Source organism: Bubalus bubalis, chromosome 13 (assembly GCF_019923935.1).
Source record: "Bubalus bubalis isolate 160015118507 breed Murrah chromosome 13, NDDB_SH_1, whole genome shotgun sequence".
In the NCBI taxonomy this organism is placed as follows: domain Eukaryota; kingdom Metazoa; phylum Chordata; class Mammalia; order Artiodactyla; family Bovidae; genus Bubalus; species Bubalus bubalis.
The window spans coordinates 28,649,917-28,672,146 of NC_059169.1; the positions used below are offsets into that span (position 1 = coordinate 28,649,917).

Sequence of the window (22,230 nt, forward strand, 5' to 3'; positions counted from 1 at the left end):
TATTCAAGCAGAATCCTACACTAGATATGCTAAAGAACTCAACGTAGTATTTCCAGACAGTATCTGCCAAAATTAAGAATTAGGATAGACTTCTGGCTCCACTGAGAAACCTATATGCAAGTCAGGAAGTAACAGTTAGAACTGGACATGGAACAACAGACTGGTTCCAAATAGGAAAAGGAGTACGTCAAGGCTGAATACTGTCACCCTGCTTATTTAATTTATATGCAGAGTACATCATGAGAAACGCTGGGCTGGAAGAAGCACAAGCTGGAATCAAGATTGCTGGGAGAAATATCAATAACCTCAGATTGCAGATGACACCACTCTTATGGCAGAAAGTGAAGAGGAACTAAAAACCCTCTTGATGAAAGTGAAAGAGGAGAGTGAAAAAATTGCTTAAAGCTCAACATTCAGAAAATGAAGATCATGGCATCTGGCCCCATCACTTCATGGGAAATAGATAGGGAAACAGTGTCAGACTTTATTTTGGGGGGCTCCAAAATCACTGCAGATGGTGATTGCAGCCATGAAATTAAAAGACGCTTACTCCTTGGAAGGAAAGTTATGACCAACCTAGATAGCATATTCAAAAGCAGAGATATTACTTTGCCAACAAAGGTTTGTCTAGTCAAGGATATAGTTTTTCCAGGTCATGTATGGATGTGAGAGTTGGACTGTGAAGAAAGCTGAGTGCCGAAGAATTGATCCTTTTGAACTGTGGTGTTGGAGAAGACTCTTGAGAGTCCCTTGGACTGCAAGGAGATCCAACCAGTCCATCCTAAAGGAGACCAGTCCTGGGTGTTCTTTGGAAGGACTGATGCTAAAGCTGAAACTCCAGTAATTTGGCCACCTCATGCGAAGTGTTGACTCATTGGAAAAGACCCTGATGCTGGGAGGGATTGGGGACAGGAGGAGAAGGGGACGACAGAGGATGAGATGGCTGGATGGCATCACCGACTCGAGGCACATGAGTTTGGGTCAACTCTGGGAGTTGGTGATGTACAGGGAGGCCTGGTGTGCTGCTATTCATGGGGTCACAAAGAGTCGGACACAACTGAGTGACTGAACTGAACTGAGCTCTAAACAGGCAAAGATAAATCATAAAAGTAGAGGTAAACATGGATTCCAGGAACAACAACCCAAACAACCAATGTGATAGCAACAATAAAGACAAAGTTTCCTTAAAAAAAAAAAAAAGTGTAAGGAGGGAAAAGATGAAAGACCTTAGGATAGTTTTGAATAGGAAAGTAGCTGAGGTAGTTCCTGGGTTGGAAAGAACCCCTGGAGGAGGAAATGGCAACCCTCTCCAGTATTCTTGCATGGAGAATCGCAAATAGACAGAGGAGTCTCACAGTCCATGAGGTTGCAAAGAGTTGGACAGGACAGAGTTGACTGAACACACATACACACAGATGGCAATGTGATTTTTTTTTTAATTTTATTTTATTTTTAAACTTTACATAATTGTATTAGTTTTGCCAAATATCAAAATGCATCCGCCACAGGTATACATGTGTTCCCCATCCTGAACCCTCCTCCCTCCCCATACCATCCCTCTGGGTCGTCCCAGTGCACTAGCCCCAAGCATCCAGTATCGTGCATCGAACCTGGACTGGCAACTCATTTCATACATGATATTTTACATGTTTCAATGCCATTCTCCCAAATCTTCCCACCCTCTCCCTCTCCCACAGAGTCCATAAGACTGTTCTATACATCAGTGTCTCTTTTGCTGTCTCGTACACAGGGTTATTGTTACCATCTTTCTAAATTCCATATATATGCGTTAGTATACTGTATTGGTGTTTTTCCTTCTGGCTTACTTCACTCTGTATAATAGGGTCTAGTTTCATCCATCTCATTAGAACTGATTCAAATGTATTCTTTTTACATTCTTAAGAGTTCAAATTGCAGAAAATTTTTGAAACTCAGTAATTTTCCTCATTTCTTTACTATCTTGAACTAACCACTGACAGGCCTATGGAATTTGTTGTAATAGCCCTGACCACCATGATTCTGCATTAGGTGTACAAATATCAAGGTAACATAAAATCACTGGTTGTTGATGTTAAGTGAAAGAAAACAGTGCAATCTGGCATTCTGGTCTTAAGGATTCAATTGTTTTACCCCATAACCTAGGGGTGAAAGTGAAAGTTACTCAGTCTGTCCAACTTGCTGAGACCTCATGGACCATAGTCCATGGAATTCTCCAGGCCAGAATACTGGAGTTGGGCAGCCTTTCCCTTCTCTGGGGCATCTTCCCAACCCAGGAATTGAAGCCAGGTCTCCCTCATTGTGGGCGGTTTCTTTACCAGCTGATCTACAAGGGAACCCCAAGAATACTGGAGTGGGTAGCCTCCCCCTTACTCCAACGGATCTTCCCCACCCAGGAATCCAATCGGGGTCTCCTGCATTGCAGGTGGATTCTTTACCAACTGAGCTATCAGGGAAGCCTGTTGTCAAGTCATGAGTTTCTTTGTTTCCAGTACAGCTTTTTCCTTAGAGCTAAAGAGAAACGCTTACCAGAAGGCTTACTCTGCGGAACAACGAACAGAGTGACCAGCACAGCTTCAATCATTATACAAAGTCTTTTTCATTTGGTATCCTTTGAATTTCATAAAGCAGAAGAGCAACCAGGGCTGTCATAGAAAACCTATTTCATTCAGAAACATTTGTAGATAAAATGCTGAATTTACAAGAGAGGACTATAAAAGTTATTTTCTGTTTCTACAAGATGGTTTTCTTTTAAACATTTATAAAATACCATACCTCTCACTGTTACCTCCTGAGTCAGCCCCAAATAAGCCTCCTCGTGTCCTAGGTCTTTTGAGCCCTTAGCGGGTGATTGGAGTTCGGTTCAGAAGCAAAAGGAAGCTTTATTCTTTCATCAAGGAATCGAGAGGTACCAACTCCCACTCTAGAGCACAGCTCTCCCTTACGTGCCAGTGGTCTGGCTGCTCTTCGGTGTTCCTGTCAGGGAGGACAGCGCAGAGTTCTCGCGAGTCCGGGGGTCAGGACACAGCTGCGCTGCGCACGGAGCTTCAGGCTGACGTGAGGAGCGCAGAGCCCATGCGCACAGCGTTGGGGTGGAGTCGGCATCGCCATCTTGAGCTGAAGTGTCCTGGGCAGCGTATCTCCACCAGGCAGCTGGCCAAAGTGCCCTGTTGCTCGAAGTGATTCTTTGCTGGGAACACTAATCCCATGTGTTAGGTATGAGGCCTCTGCTCACTGTCCGTGACAGGAAAATGAAACTAGACTAACCCAGAGGAAGAGGTAAGATCTTATCACCCACGTTCTCTCGTTTTTCCCTTGGACCCCAGGGGACTTTGTGGGTGCCAGAACACGTGGGTTTTCACAGTATCCTGGGAAACATTTACATTTCCTAGAGGTTTAAAATTTTGAAAAAAATAGGAGAAAGACTCTTACAATTTTGTTCCCTTAAGAAGTCCACTGCTGCTGCTGCTAAGTCGCTTCAGTCGTGTCCGACTCTGTGCGACCCCATAGACGGCAGCCCACCAGGCTCCCCCTCCCTGGGATTCTCCAGACAAGAACACTGGAGTGGGTTGCCATTTCCTTCTCCAATGCATGGAACTGAAAAGTGAAAGTGAAGTCGCTCAGTCGTTTCCGACTCTTCGCTACCCATGGACTGCAGCCTACCAGGCTTTTCCATCCATGGGATTTTCCAGGCAAGAGTACTGGAGTGGGGTGCCATTACCTTCTCCGGAATTGTTGCTGCTAAGTCGCTTCAGTTGTGTCCGACTCTGTGTGACCCCATAGACGGCAGCCCAATAGGCTCCCCCGTCCCTGGGATTCTCCAGGCAAAAATACTGGAGTGGGTTGCCATTTGCTTCTCCAATGCATGAAAGTGAGAAGTGAAAGTGAAGTCGCTCAGTCGTGTCCGACTCTTAGCAACCCCATGGACTGCAGCCTACCAGGCTCCTCCATCCATGGGATTTTCCAGGCAAGAGTCCTGGAGTGGGGTGCCATTGCCTTCTCCCGGATTTGCTGCTACATAATGTTAAAATAAATATGTAATATTAATACGTATTTGCATGCCTATATAGTGTTTTGCACTGGGTTTAAGGGTTTCCTAGGTGGCTCAGCTGTTAAAAAAAAAAAAACTGCCTGCCAATACAGGAGATATAGGAGATGCAGGTTCAATCCCTGGGTCAGGAAGATCCCCTGGAAGAGGAAATGGCAACCCACTCCAGTATTCTTGCCTGGGAAATCCATGGACAAGGGTGGCTGGATAGCTACAGTGGAGTGGGGTGAGGCGGGTGGGGGGATGGGAGGTGGATCACAAAAGGATCAGACATGACTTAGCAACTAAACAATAATCACAAGAAACAAGTAAACATGTATTTCCATGATATCAAGATTTCCTGAGTGGTACAAGAGTCAGAAATATTTTTTATGTAATAACTAATTATACCGTCTCCTAATTCATAATTTCAAGCATTAATATATAACTTTAAGATGTTACTATGATCATAAATATGTTGCATGAATATTTCATGATAGGAGGGCTTGAGATTTACCACCAAATTTATTTCAATTACAGTAGAACTTTATATTTGAAATGACCATTTGAGTAATTTAATTGTTAGAGTGAGAATTACATTTCTAATATTATACAGGCTATAAATACCTGGATATGGCATTAAAATAGGCTATGTTAATGACAAAAATAAAATATGCCTTTATATCATAATGTATTTCTTAAGTGAGCTATGTTGTTAGAAATTCCACAATGGCCTATCATAATATAGTTTACAATTTAGCATGTACCTAAACTGCATAAATGGAGAAGGCAGTGGCAACCCACTCCAGTACTCTTGCTTGGAAAATCCCATGGACGAAGGAGCCTGGTAGGCTGCAGTCCATGGGGTTGCAAAGAGTCCGATAGGACTGAACGACTTCACTTTCACTTTTCACTTTCATGAAACAGGTACAATTATTCCTTTGATCTATGTAGAAATATCTTCAGTCTTTATGAAATGATAAGCTTAAGTGAGCTTAAGTGAAAGTTGCTCAGTCTTGTCTGACTCTTTGCGACCCCATGGACTATGTAGTCCATGGAATTCTCCAGGCCAGAATACTGGAGTGGGTAGCCTTTCCCTTCTCCAGGGGATCTTCCCACCTAGGGATCAAACCCAGGTCTCCTGCATTGCAGGTGAATTCTTTACCAGCTGAGCCACAAGGGAAGCAGAGTAAATTGATTCATTCAAAACATTTTATATTTAGCTACTGTAGAAGCAAATATTTTTATTCAGTGTATAATATACACATTGTTTGAAAAGTGAACTGATTGGTATCATACAACATATAGCACCATTTCTTTCAGATGTTAAAGAATCTGCCTCCAGTGAGGAAAACCTGGGTTAGATCCCTGGGTGGAGAAGATCCCCTTGAGAAGGGAATGGCAACCCACTCCAGTATTTCTGCCTGGAGGATTCCACAGACAGAGAGCCTGGTGGGCTCCATGGGGTTGCAAACAGTTGGACCTGACTGAGCAACTAACATTTTCACTTTCTCTCATTTTCAATATCAGAGTTTTTAAGAGTCTTAAGAAATGGAAGGTAATCAAACTCAAAAAAAGAACAAAAGATTAAAAATCTCACTTTTAAATAGAATTTGAAATAATTTGATATCACATAAAACAATGAATTCTAAATTCTACTTATTTGAAACATTTAATAAGTAAATATGAATAATAAATTATATTTAATTTTTTTACTGTAAGAACAAATTTTTAAATGTTATTAAGGAAGTCTCCCATTAATATATTTTCTTTATTACAACAAAGTGTGATCAATTAAAATGTATGCATTTTCAGCTATTTGCATCATATCTTATTAAATATGGACAAACATAAACATATATTGACATATTAAAAAGTATATATAGTTGATCTTGGAATAGAAATTTGAATAAAATATAAAATTTGTGTGTATGAACTGAGCACCACAGATATTGACTGTATAAAAAGGGTAATAAACTAGGCAGAATCTCCTGCAGTCAAACTTATTGAAAAAAAAATCCACATTATATAATGTCTTAAAATAGTTGGTGCTATTGAAACATTTAATTTTCATGAGAGTATTAAATTTAGAATATATTCAGTTGTTTCCATGAAAGTACACTGTCAGACTACTTTGTTTAAAAGTTGGAATATTTTATTATTCACTGGACACTATTTTCTTCTCTGGAGTTTGAAACATTAATTATTACATAAAGTGAAAATCAAATGCTTTCAAATATGAATATCTTTTCAAGCAGAGTCTAAAGTTTAGCATCTTAAAAAATGTGCATTAATACTTTTCTTAGCAAATATACATTGATAAGATAAATAATCAAACACTTTATTTTGAGTCTAAATCATAGATAAAAACATGCTATGCCTAACATCAAGAACATTGTTTCATTTAACTCTATTATCAGAGGCTGAAAATTTATTAATGACAGTGCATGCATGCTAAGTCACTTCAGTCCTGTCCAGCTCTTTGCAACCCCAGGATCTGTAGCCTGCCAGGTTCCTTTGATCATGGGGTTCTCCAGGCAAGGGTACTGGATTGGGTTGCCATTTCCTTCTCCAGGGGATCTTCCAGACTCAGGGATCAAACCCTAATCGTTTGTGTCTCATGCATTGTCAGGCAAGTTCTTTACAACTAGCACCACCTGGAAAGCCACTAATAACAGTAGGACTCTTTAATAATAAGTTTCTTCACATATCCCAGTTACTGCTGCTGCTAAGTCGCATCAGTCATGTCCGACTCTGTGCGACCCCATAGACGGCAGCCCACCAGGCTGCCCCGTCCCTGGGATTCTCCAGGCAAGAACAGTGAAATGGGTTGCCATTTCCTTCTCCAATGCATGAAAGTGAAAAGTGAAAGTGAAGTCGCTCAGTCGTGTCCGACTCTTAGCGACCCCATGGACTGCAGCCTACCAGGCTCCTCCATCCATGGGATTTTCCAGGCAAGAGTACTGGAGTGGGGTGCCATTGCCTTCTCTGGTCCCAGTTACTAACTGGAATCAAAGTAATGTGTAGAAACTTTATAGTTAAAGACAATTGATACAGGTACTAAGGAACAATGGAGAATTTACTTGAAATGTAAAAATTAATAAAAAGACTGACAGGCAAACTAAGCAGTGTTTAACATCTACACTAATGGTTTTAAACTTTTGAATATATTAAGTAGCTTTTCTTTTTTTTGGGGGGGGATCAATTTTTTTTTTATTTTATTTATTTTTTTTTTATTTTTAAACTTTACATAATTGTATTAGTTTTGCCAAATATCAAAATGACTCCGCCACAGGTATACATGTGTTCCCCATCCTGAACCCTCCTCCCTCCTCCCTCCCTATTCCATCCCTCTGGGTCGTCCCAGTGCACCAGCCCCAAGCATCCAGTATCATGCATCGAACCTGGACTGGCAACTCGTTTCATACATGATATTTTACATGTTTCAATGCCATTCTCCCAAATCTTCCCACCCTCTCCCTCTCTCATAGAGTCCATAAGACTGTTCTATGTTCATGGATTGGAAGAATCAATATAGTGAAAATGAGTATACTACCCAAAGCAATCTATAGATTCAATGCAATCCCCATCAAGCTACCAACAGCATTCTTCACAGAGCTAGAACAAATAATTTCACAATTTGTTTGGAAATACAAAAAACCTCGAATAGCCAAAGCGATCTTGAGAAAGAAGAATGGAACTGGAGGAATCAACCTGCCTGACTTCAGGCTCTACTACAAAGCCACAGTTATCAAGACAGTATGGTACTGGCACAAAGACAGGAATATAGATCAATGGAACAAAATAGAAAGCCCAGAAAAGAGTCCACGCACATATGGACACCTTATCTTTGACAAAGGAGGCAAGAATATACAATGGATTAAAGCTTTTCAAAATTTTATTTTAGTCTTCATATTTCCACTAAGAAATAATGATAATGTTGAAATATCATACTAAACTAACTTATTAACAATCTAGATATGAATATTTTACTAATCTGATGAATAATTGCACAGTTTACCCCTGTCTTTCTTGTGTTAATGCATATACTGAAACAATTTTGTGATGATATTATGGTCTATCATATGGTTGGATGGCATCACCTACTCTATGGACATAAGTTTGATAGGCTCCAGGAGTTGGTGATGGACAGGGAAGCCTGGAGTGCTGCAATCCATAGGGTCACAAAGAGTCGGACACGACTGAGTGACTGAACTGAACTGAATATGGTCTATTATCTGACAATTTAGAATGTGATTAATATAAAAAATTTATATTTTATTTATTACATGTTTATCTCTATCTATAGACTTAGGAAATTTATTACTCAGCCATTAAAAAGAATACATTTGAATCAGTTCTAATGAAATTTATTACTCAGCCATTAAAAAGAATACATTTGAATCAGTTCTAATGAGGTGGATGAAACTGGAGCCTATTATACAGAGTGAAGTAAGCCAGAAAGAAAAACACCAATACAGTATACTAACACATATATATGGAGTTTAGAAAGATGGTAACAATAACCCTATATACAAGACAGCAAAAGAGACACTGATGCATAGAACAGTCTTATGGACTCTGGGAGAGGGAGAGGGTGGGAAGATTTGGGAGAATGGCATTGAAACATGTATACTATGTATGAAACAAGTCGCCAGTCCAGGTTTGATGCACGATACTGGATGCTTGGGGCTGGTGCACTGGGACGACCCAGAGGGATGGAATGGGGAGGGAGGAGGGAGGAGGGTTCAGGATGGGGAACACATGTATACCTGTGGCAGATTCATTTCAATATTTGGCAAAACCAATACAATTTTGTAAAAGTTTAAAAATAAAATTAAAAAAATAAATAAAAAATTAAAAAAAATAAAATAATGTATATATACTTGAAGAAGCATAATTTTGCAATTCATTTTCCTATACACAAAAACAGTCAAAAGTGGATAAGAAGAGCATGATATCAGCTTCTATAATGCGACATATACCATCCCTTTGGGTCTGAAGACCAGCTTGAATTTGGAACTAGGAAAAGGGATGGCATACATCCCCTCACTCACACACAAACACACACACAGCTGAGTGATAGAGTCTAGGAGATAAGTAACATCCTGCATCAAATAGCTCCTGTGAATCAATGGACACACCAAAGTTTCATTTTCCTGTTCCCTGCATGCTCTGAATTAAAGTCTATTCTGTTTCTGCCTAACATCATTAAGAATATGACTTCAAAGTTTCAAACTGTTTCCAAGTAATTTAATTGAGTCCCAGAACAAACTAAAGAAAATTTAAAGGACTATAAAAATATTCATAACCCAACAAGAGAAAATTCATTTTTTTGCATCTAATAAAATTTTCAGTTCAGTAGCTCAGTCGTGTCTGACTCTTTGCGACTTCATGAATCGCAGCACGCCAGGCCTCCCTGTCCATCACCAGCTCCCGGAGTTCACTCAAACTCATGTCCAACAAGTCAGTCATGCCATCCAGCCATCTCATCCTCTGTCGTCCCCTTTTCCTCCTGCCCCCAATCCCTCCCAGCATCAGAGTCTTTTCCAGTGAGTCAACTCTTCGGATGAGGTGGCCAAAGTACTGGAGTTTCAGCTTTAGCATCAGTCCTTTCAAAGGAATCCCAGGGCTGATCTCCTTCAGACTGGACTGGTTGGATCTCCTTGCAGTCCAAGGGACTCTCAAGAGTCTTCTCCAACACCACAGTTCAAAAGCATCAATTCTTCGGTGCTCAGCTTTCTTCACAGTCCAACTCTCACATCCATACATGACCACTGGAAAAACCATAGCCTTGACTAGACCTTTTTTGGCAAAGTAATGTCTCTGCTTTTCAATATGCTGTTACATGCATGCAAATAAGCTTGAAAATATAACCCATAATGAGGATTTTAAAAATCAGTAGAAATAGATCCAGAATTAACACAGAAAATAGAATTAATAAGTAAGAATATTAAAAGTTAATATAACTATTTTAAATATGTTCAAAATGGCAGAGAAGTATAGATTTATTACATGAAGTAGTGAAATAGATATTTTCAGAATAACCAAATTGAAATTCTATGGATGAAAAATATAGCTTCTAAGATGACAAATGCACAGAAATTTATTGGCAGCAGATTAGACACTGTAGTCCAATTAGTTAATGTGAAGACAAAATAAAATAATCAAATTTGGAACTGGGAATAAAAAATAGAATTGAAAAAATGTTCTAGTGTACTTTGGGAAATTTTAAGTAGACTGAAATACTTAAATATACTTAAATATTTCAAATATAATTTGAGTCCCTGAAGGATTGCAATGAGAAAGATAACAAGAAAAAAATTGAAATAACACTGTCTTAAGAATTTTCCAAGTGGGAAGGAACTATAAATTTATAAAACCAAGAATATTAATAAAACTCAAACACAAAAATGTTGAAGAAAACTATTACCCAGGTAATTCAAAATCAAATTGCTTAAATGAATGATGAAGAGAATATGTTAAAGGTAGCCAGAAAATAAAGACAAACTACATCAAAGGGAACAAAGATGAGGATCAAAGCAGAACTCTCCTCAGAAACGGTGCAAGGCAGAAGACACATTTAAAATGTTGATAGAAAACAAAAAACAGGCTACTTGTATCCTACACCCAGATATAGTATCTTTCAAATACAAAGGTAAAAGGAAAGCCTTCTTCAGCATACAAATCTTGAAAGAATTACTGAAGTGAACACCTGCACAACAAGGAAGGTTAGGAAGAGAAATGATACCAGATAGATATCTGATGCAGAGAAGTGAAGTGTAGCAAAAGTCAGGAATATGTGGAAACATATAAAATATTTATTGTTCTTATTGTTTAAATGTCTTTAAAATGCAATTGAAAGGTAAGCAAAAGTAATACAGTGCACAGTGGAATTTGTAATATATCCAATACTGAAATGCATACACCAATGACAAAATAATACACATTACTAGTGCAAGATTCTTATTCTAGAGTTTAAGTAGTGCAATTAATTGAAGGTAAACTAAAAAGTTTAAGATGTTGTGGTAGACAAAATTCCAAGATGGCATCCAAGTTTCCTATTCTTCATTGTATGTGCTCCATAAAATATCTTCTTTCTGTGTATAGGCAGGACCAATCAGTATGATGGATAGTCTTCTCTTGAATGGGCTACATATGTGGAATTGGTTATTGAGTAGCCATGCCCCTGATTGCAATACACTATGTAACTCCTCTGAGTAAACAGGAATAAGATTCTCCTTTGAAGAAGAAAGCTGCCATGTTGTAGGAAGGATTGTGGCTAGGACCAAAGTGTGGTCTCCAGATGCTGACAGAAACCTCAAGCTAGCAAGAAAGTAGAGCTTTAGAGCCAAATGTAACTGAATTCTGTGAAAAACCTAAATAAATTTGAAGAGGACCTAAGTTCCAGAGGAGAATTCAGTCTGGATAACACCATCTGGACCCTAAGAAGAGAACCCAGTTATACCACACCCAGATTTCTAGCCTCCAGAAAGTCCAAGACAATACACTGATGTGGTTTTAGGCAGTGAGGTTTGTAGTATATAGAATTAGGAAGCTGCCATAACAATTACCTAACAGTGTCTTAAGTGGAACTGGAGGCAGGCAGAAGGTACATACTGAAAGAAATTTGAGAAGCAGAATAGACTAAATTGCCTTGTATATACTGTTGGTAGAAATATGAACTTTAAAGATGCTGTTGGTTAGGGATGAGAAGAAAAGGAGCAATCTATTATTAGAGACTTGAGTAAGATAGGATCCTTGTGATGTAATAGTGATGGCGACCTTAGTGAAAATATGTCCTATAATTATGTGGAATGCAGAACTTGTATACAATGGACTTAGATAATTAGTTGAGAGAGTTTTCAAGTTTAGTGTTAAAGATGCATGATTTATTACTGCTGCTTATAATAAAATGTGAGAGTAGAGAAATAAGCTGATGGAATTACCATTAAACAAAATAGAACCTGGACTGGGTAATTTTGAAAAGTTTCAGCCTCCCAGATGATGTTTTAAGGCAGAAATGGTGCTAAAAGGGACAAAGAGAAAAAAAAAAAAAAAACTGAGTTTGTTGTTATGCTTTTTTTGCTACTATATAACATTAGTTCGAAACTTCAGAGTATTTAATCAAAGTGCCCCTTCAGGAGATTAAGGATGAAATTCACAGATGTTCTCAACCAAACCTGAGGGCTCTAGGAAGCTTCAGAATATTTTATCTAATGTGAAGAATCTCAATAAAATGCAAGCAAGACACACAAGGTTCTTGAGAAAATTGTATTGACAGAAACACTGTTGGCTTGAAGTGAAAGACAGAATATAAAATGCAAAAGCCTGGGCAGCGGGTGGAGGTAGGGGGTGGGGAGCAGTACGGCCGGTGAATAGCCCTGACTTCCCAAGGGGCTGCTGGGATGCCGCGGGGAGGTGGGCCGGGGGCAGTGGGGAGCAGGCTGAGTGTGGCCAACCTCCTTTTCTCTGTTCCCTTCCAGCATCAGCTTGGCCTCTTCGCTCAACTGGACCTTGCCTCTAGGCTAAGTGGGCAACATGAGCGGCAACAACTTGGATGTGAACGACAAGTTTGATGAGCAGTTGCGAGTGCAAGAATGGTACAGAGACACCAAGGACAACGGCACTGAGAAAGATCCCGGTGCAGAAACCGATTCTTTCAGACAGCAGCCGACTGACACCCCATACGAATGGGACCTAGACAAGAAGGCTTGGTTCCCCAAGATCACTGAAGATTTCATTGCTACATATCAGGCCAATTATGGCTTTTCTAATGATGGTGCATCTAATTCTACTGCAAGTGTCCAAGATGTCAGTGCTAGGACTGCAGAAGAACCTCCACAAAGACAACCCCCTGATCCCAGTGATCCGAAAAAGAAGGGAGAAAAGAGAAAGACTGAATCAGGATGGTTTCATGTTGAAGACAACATAAATACAAATGTTTATGTGTCTGGTTTGCCTCCAGACATTACAGTGGATGAATTTATACAGCTCATGTCGAAGTTCGGCATTATTATGAGAGATCCTCAAACGGGAGAATTTAAGGTCAAGCTTTACAAAGGTGATCAAGGAAATCTTAAAGGAGATGGACTTTGCTGTTATTTGAAGAGAGAATCTGTGGATCTGGCATTAAAACTTTTGGATGAAGATGAAATTAGAGGCTACAGATTACATGTGGAGGTGGCAAAATTTCAGTTGAAGGGAGAATATGATGCCTCAAAGAAGAAGAAGAAGTGCAAAGACTACAAGAAAAAGCTGTCTATGCAACAAAAGCAGTTGGATTGGAGACCTGAGAGACAAGCTGGCTCATCTCGAATGCACCATGAGCGAGTTGTCATCATCAAAAACATGTTTCATCCAGTGGATTTTGAGGATGATCCACTGGTGTTGAATGAAATCAGAGAAGACCTTCGAGTAGAGTGTTCAAAGTTTGGACAAATTAGGAAGCTCCTTCTCTTTGATAGACACCCTGATGGTGTGGCCTCTGTGTCCTTTAGGAGTCCAGAGGAAGCTGATTATTGTATTCAAACCCTCAATGGAAGGTGGTTTGGTGGGCGTCAAATCACTGCCCAAGCGTGGGATGGAACTATGGATTGTCAGGTGGAGGAGACCACAAGAGAAAGGGAGGAAAGGCTGAGAGGATGGGAGGCTTTCCTCAATGCTCCTGAGGCCAACAGAGGCCTGCAGCATTCAGATTCCATCCGTGCTCCAGAAAGGGCAGGGCCTTCTAGAGTTAGGCATTTTTCTGGGCATCCTGGCACATCTCAAACAAATGTTCAAGAAGCTGTAACTGAAATGGCATTTGAAGAACCTATAGATGAAAAGAAGTTTGAAAAAATGGAAGATGGGGGAGAAGTTGAAGAAGCTACTTCTGAAAAAGATGCTAAAGAAAGTGGCCCTGAAAAAGAAGCTGAAGGTTCCCGAGAAGAATCTGAAGAAAGCTGCCTTGAAAGAGAGTCTAAGGCAGCCTGTCCCAAAAGAGAGCATGAAGAAGACTTCCCAGAGACAGAGTCTGGAGAAGGCAACCCTGAGAACGAGCATGAAGAGGGTAATCCTAACAAAGAGTCAAAAGAGACTGTCCCTGAAAGAGAATCCAAAAAGAAGAAACTCAAAACGGATCCTGACAAGAATGGCCATGAGAAGGAGTCTGAAGAAGAAGGCTCTGGCAAGGAGTCGGAGGGGGAGGCCAGCCCCCAAAAGGTGGCTTCTGAAGATGACAACTCAGAACAAGAGTCTAAAGACTGCTCAGAAAAGCAGTTTGAAGATGGCTCTGAAAAAGAGTTAGAAGAAAATGGCCTTGAGAAAGGTTTTGAGGAAGATGCCTCTGACAAGGAATTTAATGAAAATATTCCGGAAAAAGGGTTAGAAGAAAATGAGTCTGAAAAATCAGAATTCGAAGATGACAGCTCTGAAAAAGTGTTTGATGAAGAAGGCTCTGAGAAAGAGTTTGACGAAGAGTCAGATGAAAAGGAAGAAGAAGAGGATGCATATGGAAAGGTATTTGATGATGAATCAGATGAGGAGGACGAAGAAGACACAGAAGAAAAGGAACTTGAAGATGCTGATGAAAAGGATGAAGAAGATGATGCAGATGAAAAGGTCTTTGAAGATTCAGATGGAAAAGAAGATGAGAAAGATGGAGATGTAAAGGAAGATGAAGACATAGATGAAAAGGTGTTTGAAGATGATGATTCCAGCGAGAAGTTTTTTGATGACGATTCCAGTGACAAATTGTCTGATGAGAGAGGGACTGTGGGTGGTTTAGGGGATGTTAAGGAGGAAGGACCCTTGTCCACAGGCAGCAGCTTTGTTCTCGGTAGTGATGATGATGATGAAAACGACACTATTTAATCCCTTAAACTTGCTTTCTAGGGAGATTCCATCTCCATTTTGCCTCTGCTGCAGGGTAATTACTCATAGTGTTACATGAACGTGTGCATAGGGGTAGGATGCCATCTGATTAATGCAGTGAAGTGTTCATGGTTACCTGTACCTAATGATTTTAAATATGTGTTCATTGGCTATTCAGTTCAAACTCCATAGCATAATGCAAGTTAATGTACTCCTCCTCCTCTGTCAGATTTGTTAAGTGCATGCAGAATAATATTTTTTTAAGTGTTCTGATTTAAGTTTGTGACACTCAAAAATAAAGTTGTTGATATGCAGAAATGGAAAAAAAATCAATGCAAAAGCCTGTCAGACACTCCAGTTTATTGAAAACACATTCTACTTTTGCAAGTAAAGACAACATAGAGGATAGAGTTAAGAGCTAAGGAAATATTATTTCCAGGCTTTAAACCTAATTAAGAAAGAGCCAATTTTCCACCATTTATTCAGACAGCTTCAGGTAGATAACTTGTTTCTTCAGGTTCACAGTTCCACAGAGTGAGAACTTGTAAGATATCAACTACACTATATCAATTTACAGCCTGGAGTTTACCCACATCTGGATCTGATTTAGATTTTGGACTTTGTACTGATGACATGATGAGATTTGGTTGCATACAAGGAGATTATAGGGGCTTTGGACTAATGCTGTACAGAATTCTACTTTTGAGAACTTTGGAAAGAGATGACAGTATTTTGTATTTTAGCGAGAGAATAACTGTGGGTCCACACATTAAGCTGTGGTATGCAGAATTCTAAGATGGTCCCCAAGATTTCTAGCCCCTAATGTATGCACCTTGTTTAATATCCTCCTCTTGAGGGTGGGCAGGACCTATGAATATGATGGGACTGTGGCTCACTTCATTCGTTTACCTTGTGTAGCAAAGGTGATGAGATAGTTGTTCCCATGATTAAATGATGTTATATGACATCTTCATAGCAAACTGAAATGGGAGTCTTCTGCTGGCCTACAAGAAATAAGCTTCCTTGTGATAGGGCCATCTGGCTATGTAGTGAAGGCAGCTTTTTGTAGTTGAGAGAAACCCAGAATGACTGCTGGCAAGAAAATACCTCAGTTCTATAGGCTCTTGGAACTGAATTTTGCCAATAATGTGAAAAAACTTGGAAACTCAAGATGGGAATGTAATCTACATGACAACTTGATTTCCTCCTGTTGAGACCCCAAGAGGTCTCTGCATTATTTGCAGAAATGACAAGATAATAAATGTATGTATCAGTTCAGTTCTGTTGCTCAGTCGTGTCTGACTCTTTGCGACCCCATGAATTGCAGCACACCAGGCCTCCCGGTCCATCACCAACTCCCGGAGTTCACTCAAACTCAAGTCCATGGAGTTGGTGATGCCATCCAGCCATCTCATCCTCTGCCATCCCCTTCTCCTCCTGCCTCCAATCCCTCCCAGCATCAGACTCTTTTCCAATAAGGCAACTCTTTGCATGAGGTGGCCAAAGTATTGGAGTTTCAGCTTTAGCATAAGTCCTTCCAAAAAACACCCAGGACTGATCTCCTTTAGAATGGACTGGTTGGATCTCCTTGCAGTCCAAGGGACTCAAGAGTCTTCTCCAGCACCACAGTTCAAAAGTGTCAATTCTTTGGTGCTCAGCTTTCTTCACAGTCCAACTCTCACATCCATACATGACTACTGGAAAAACCATAGCCTTGACTAGACAGACCTTTGTTGGCAAACGTCTCTGCTTTTCAATATGCTATCTAGGTTGGTCATAACTTTCTTTCCAAGGAGTAAGCGTCTTTTAATTTCCTGGCTGCAGTCACCATCTGCAGTGATTTTGGAGCACAAGTCTGACATTGTTTCCACTGTTTCCCCATCTATTTCCCATGAAGTGATGGGACCAGATGCTATGATCTAAGCTTTCTAAATATTGAGCTTTAAGCCAACATTTTCACTCTACACTTTCATCAAGAGGCTTTTTAGTTCCTCTTCACTTTCTGCCATAAGGCTGGTGTCATCTGCATATGTGAGGTTATTGGTATTTCTCCCAGCAATCTTGATTCCAGCTTGTGCTTCTTCCAGCGTAGCGCTTCTTATGATGTATTCTGCATATAAGTTAAATAAGCAGAGTGACAATATACGGCCTTGACATACTCCTTTTCCTATTTGTAACCAGTCTGTTGTTCCATGTCCAGTTCTAACTGTTGCTTTCTGACCTGCATATAAGTTTCTCAAGAGGCAGGTCAGGTGGTCTGGTATTCCCATCTCTTTCAGAATTTTCCACAGTTTATTGTGATCCACACAGTCAAAGGCTTTGGCATAGTCAATAAAGCAGAAGTAGTGTGTATATATATATATATATATATATATATATATATATATATATATATACATACATAAGGATACTCTAAACTATGATTCTTTGTTATGCAGTAAACTAATAAGGATGTGTATTGTAACCTAATGACTAAAAACATTAAATGGAATTATGGACTGATTTCTCAGTCTCAGCACTGTTAATATACTGGACCAGATAAATCTTTATTGAGATGGGGCTGTCCTGAACCTTGTAGGGTGTACTGCAGCATTCCTTTACCTACCTATCTACCTATCTTACATCTATTTATGTTTGGCACTTTAGTTAAATGCTGTCTTTGAATAATCTATTTAACGTGGAGCTTTTTTGATCCTTCTGTCATTATTCTATATGTTTTATCATGCTGGCAAACACAGAATATTTATCCTCTAATCTGTATTGGGACAAGAGGTAATTAGAGTAGGTCTTCTTTTAGATCAGTTCCTCTCCTCTGTGTTATGCTATTCCTCATTCTCCATAATTCTGAGATAATGTTACTAAGTTTTCAAGATACAGTCTGTTCAGTGAACCTCCTTTGAAAGTGAAAGTTGCTCAGTCATGTCCGACTCTTTGCGACCCCATGGACTATGCAGTCCATGGAATTCTCTAGGCCAGAATACTCTATTGGGTAGCCTTTCCCTTCTCTTCCCCACCCAGAAATCTAACTGGGGTTTCCTGCATTGCTGGTGGATTCTTTACCAACTGAGCTACTAGGGAAGCCCTATGTTTCTATAAACTACAGAATCTGGAGCTACATCCCTAAAGCACAAAGCCTCCATTATTCTAGTAAATATTTGCTAGCTATCTGCATTTGATGGGTCTATTTTTTCTGCTGCTTTTTATCCTTTGTTTTTTTGGCGGGGGCTAACTTTTGGTTTGGCTAACTTTTAAGATGGTTTGTTCACCCTAATTTTTCTCAGAAGTAAGTCTTAAGCTCTGGATTTACTCTGTTATCTTGTACTTTCAGGCACATATATTTTGATGTTTCTGTTGTGATGCCACTACATAATTGCTACAGTTTTCAATCTTGCATATTTTTACATTCTAATTTATTTACTGCTTATACAGTTTATATATTTTCAGAGTTTATTATTCAAAATTCTGTTCAAAAGTGTTTTTAATTTTCACATTTCCAATACTCAGGTTCTAGTAGTTAACAGATCACTTATGTCTGAGATTTTTCCACATTTCTAACTACATCTTTATGATTACTTTGAAAGCTGTGCACTAAACCTTAGACTATAAACATGAATTATGAGAAAAATCAAATTATAAGATAATATTTTTGACCATTGTTTAGTGGGAAGTGTATCTAATCAATAGAAACATTTTTCACAAAAAAAGTATAAAAATGTATTTTTAATAAGAATTGAAATGGTCATAATTTGTTTTTATAGGTTTGTGTTTTGGGATAAATGAGAAAAAGCAAATATAACATGTCAAAATTCAAATATTCAATTTAGGGGTGTATGTGTATGCTGCTGCTGCTGCTAAGTCGCTTCAGTCATGTCCGACTCTTTGCGACCCCATAGACAGCAGCCTCCCAGGCTTCCCGGTCCCTGGGATTCTCCAGGCAAGAACACTGGAGTGGGTTGCCATTTCCTTCTCCAGTGCGTGAAAGTGAAAAGTGAAAGTGAAGTCGCTCAGTCCTATCCGACTCATCACGACCCCATGGACTGCAACCTACCAGGCTCCTCCATCCATGGGATTTTCCAGGCAAGAGTACTGGAGTGGGGTGTCATCACCTTCTCCGATGTATGTGCATATGTATACATATATATATGTGGGGGGGATATATATTTTAACCCCTTCTCTGTTGAAAATATTTAGAACTGTAAAAACCATTTTAATTTAAATTGTGTGATTTGTAAGATATTATATATATGTATAAATATACTCATTGTATTATATATATGTGTGTGTGTGTATATATATATATATATATATATATATACACACTTAATGTAGATGTTTATATAAGCTGGATTGAGTTAGAAGGCAGAAGGTATTATGAAGTCTGCGGAAGGTATAGCATTAGTTCTATCAACAAATTCACAGGACAGGAGCCAAATATCAGGGCTTAAATTTTTTAAAGAAGAAAATGATTATGATTTTGATATATACAGTTTCAGTCTTAACTGCACACTAAGGAAATATTATCCACTCTCTACACACACACACACACACACACACACACAGAAAGAGAGAGAGAGAGAGAGAGAGATGGAGTAATTGGAAAGAACCTTAAAAGTTTAAATAGCTTGCAGCTCATCCACCTACTTCACACTGCAGTAGAATTTGGAGGGACTTCATTTTCTTTAACAGCAAATGCATATTTTCATTTAGGTTTGAATTGCCTACTTGCATTACCATAGCAAGAAAAGATATATATTTTAGTAAAAAAGACAAAACAAACATCTATGAAATACAATATGATAGCACTTTAATCCTAGTTATCATTGAAGTAGGTGTGTGTGTGTGTATGTATATATATACACACACATTATTTCACAAATACATTTTTTAAACTCTCCCCAAAACTTGTTAGAATTAGCTCACATTGGCCTACTATCATCAGGCATTATAAAGAAAAATTTAGATATTTGAAAGTTTACAAAAGGTTAATTGAAATAATAAAATTGTAATAATCATTCATTTAATTGGCCTTAAGCAGTTTAAAATTGGAAGCAATTATACAAGCTATAGAACTGAAATATAGTGTAAGCTTTGAAGTATGTGTTGGCATAATTATGTGGAACATCACATTTTTCTCCCATAGTGAACAGAAAGAGAATTGCCACAAAGGCAATAATTTTTCTTCAGTAAAATGATAACTTAAGGGTTAAAGAATCAGGAGAAATTCATCTCATATCCTGCAAGTAGAGGTATCAAATTAAAATTTTAATGCCATTTAATTGACCTACACGTAAAATGACTTTCCACTCTAGGTAATGAACATAATTACAGAGTAGAGCTGAGACAAAATGCTTTGGGAAATCTAGTGGCTTGCTTATTTATCTATTTCTGGCTGTACTGGGTCTTCATTATTGCATGGGGGCTTTCTGCAGTTGTGGTGCATGGTCTTCTCACTGTGGTGTCTTCTTTTGTTGCAGACCAAGAGCTCTAGGATGCGTGGACTTCAGTACTTGAAGCATGAAGGCTCTAGAGTGTGCAGGCCTCAGTAGCTGTGGCACATGGGCTCAGTTGCTCCAGGTATGTGGAATCTTCCTGGACCAGGGCTCAAACCTGTGTCTGCTTCATTGGCAGACAGATTCTTAACCACTAGACCCTCAGGGAAGTCCATATTTACTTTTAATATTAAATCACTTCCAGACATTGTATCATCATTAGCCCAACAGCTTCACTTTTCTACCTCCTTCCCCTGCCCAGTTTAGAGCAGAACTGTTCTTTCCTTCTTCATTGACCATGTTGCATTTTATCCATGTTCTTGATTTAGTATCAATCACATTGTACTTTAAGGTCTTCTGACTTCTGATAAATAGTTTGTAAACTTTCTGAAATCAAGACTGTGTACTTAACTTCTATCTGTAACTTAATAATGAGAAACATACCAGCCTTATAATTGGGTCTTCACAAAAACATATTAAAATAATTGAATTTACTTAAGTCTCAATAATTTACTGGATTACACCTGGTCATGGTACTGAATATAAACATAATTAATGCTCAACCATTCAGGGAGCCCATATCCTTAATTATAAATGTGGGCTGTGACTGTAAAATGTAATGTAACAGAAGAACAAGATTAATTCACATTAACATACATACACGCACATTAATAGTCTCTCATGGTTATTCATGGAATTGTCTTTATCTACAGTGTTTTCCTCTATTACTGCATAACACAATTCCACCATCCTTTACAATCCCATAAATCATGAAATATTGAGACTTCCTATTGTATTTCTTATGTACATTCTTCCTCTCCACTTATTTTTTCAATAATATATCCTAGGATCTTACAAATAATACCATCTAAATTAACACTTGATTACTTTGGCCACTTCATGCGAAGAGTTGACTCATTGGAAAAGACTCTGATGCTGGGAGGGATTAGGCGCAGGAGGATAAGGGGACAACAGAGGATGAGATGGCTGGATGGCATCACTGACTCGATGGACGTGAGTCTGAGTGAACTCCGGGAGTTGGTGATGGACAGGGAAGCCTGGCGTGCTGCGATTCATGGGGTCTCAAAGAGTCGGACACAACTGAGCGACTGAACTGAACTGAACTGATTCTTTAAATTTTCCTAAGACTGTTTGTATTTTTCCTTGCTTTCTCTTTCCAGCTTATTCTTGTATATATCCAAACCTATTACAGACGCTGCTTATTCTATTAATACTTCTCGATCAAGTATGTAATGGACCTGTCATGATATAGCTTAGTAAAAACTATTTTAAAACTAGAATAATAAGAGTTATAGCCGGTTATAGTTCTTAAATATTCTTACTTTTCCACCTACTTCAACCACTTGGAGTAACCGTCTTTTCTACTATCTTTTAAATCTTTTTTTTTTTTTTTTCCTGCCTCCAGCTGTTGTCTAGATAAATGATTAAGGCCAGAATTCAGCACACTAAGCCTCAGAGATCAGTTCTCCTTTTGTTCCATTTGAAAGCTGAGAATTGTCTTTACATTTTTCTTTTTAAATGATGGTGAAAGAAATCAAAACAAGGATCATACTTAGTGAAACGTAGAAATTTTATGAAATTCAAATTTCAGTGTTTGTAGGTAAAATCTTATTGGAACCCAAGCTATAGCTAATTTTTTGGCATAACAGCAGAGGTGAAAAGTTGTGGCTGAACAACTCACTGAAGATACACAGATGTCAAATAAGCATACATAAACATGTTCAGCATCACATGAGTCATTAGAGATTGCAAATTAAAACTGTAAGGTGATACCACTATAAACCTATTGGAATAACCAAATTCCAAAACACTAAAAGCACCAAATGTTGATAAGAATATGGA

General features: G+C 38.8%; 1 protein-coding gene across 1 annotated transcript; it reads left to right on the forward strand.

Moving 5' to 3' along the window:
• The first annotated feature begins 3,063 nt into the window (after positions 1-3,063).
• On the forward strand, positions 3,064-16,182 carry LOC102413529 (HIV Tat-specific factor 1). Its single transcript, XM_044927168.1, has 2 exons — positions 3,064-3,276; positions 12,511-16,182. The coding sequence occupies exon 2, from the start codon at positions 12,566-12,568 to the stop codon at positions 14,876-14,878; it is 2,313 nt and encodes a 770-aa protein (XP_044783103.1). The 5' UTR covers positions 3,064-3,276; positions 12,511-12,565; the 3' UTR covers positions 14,879-16,182.
• The last annotated feature ends 6,048 nt before the right edge of the window (positions 16,183-22,230 follow it).

Excerpts from the sequence above, each read along its gene's own strand:
- LOC102413529 (XM_044927168.1), top strand. The coding sequence starts at position 12,566 with ATGAGCGGCAACAACTTGGATGTGAACGACAAGTTTGATGAGCAGTTG.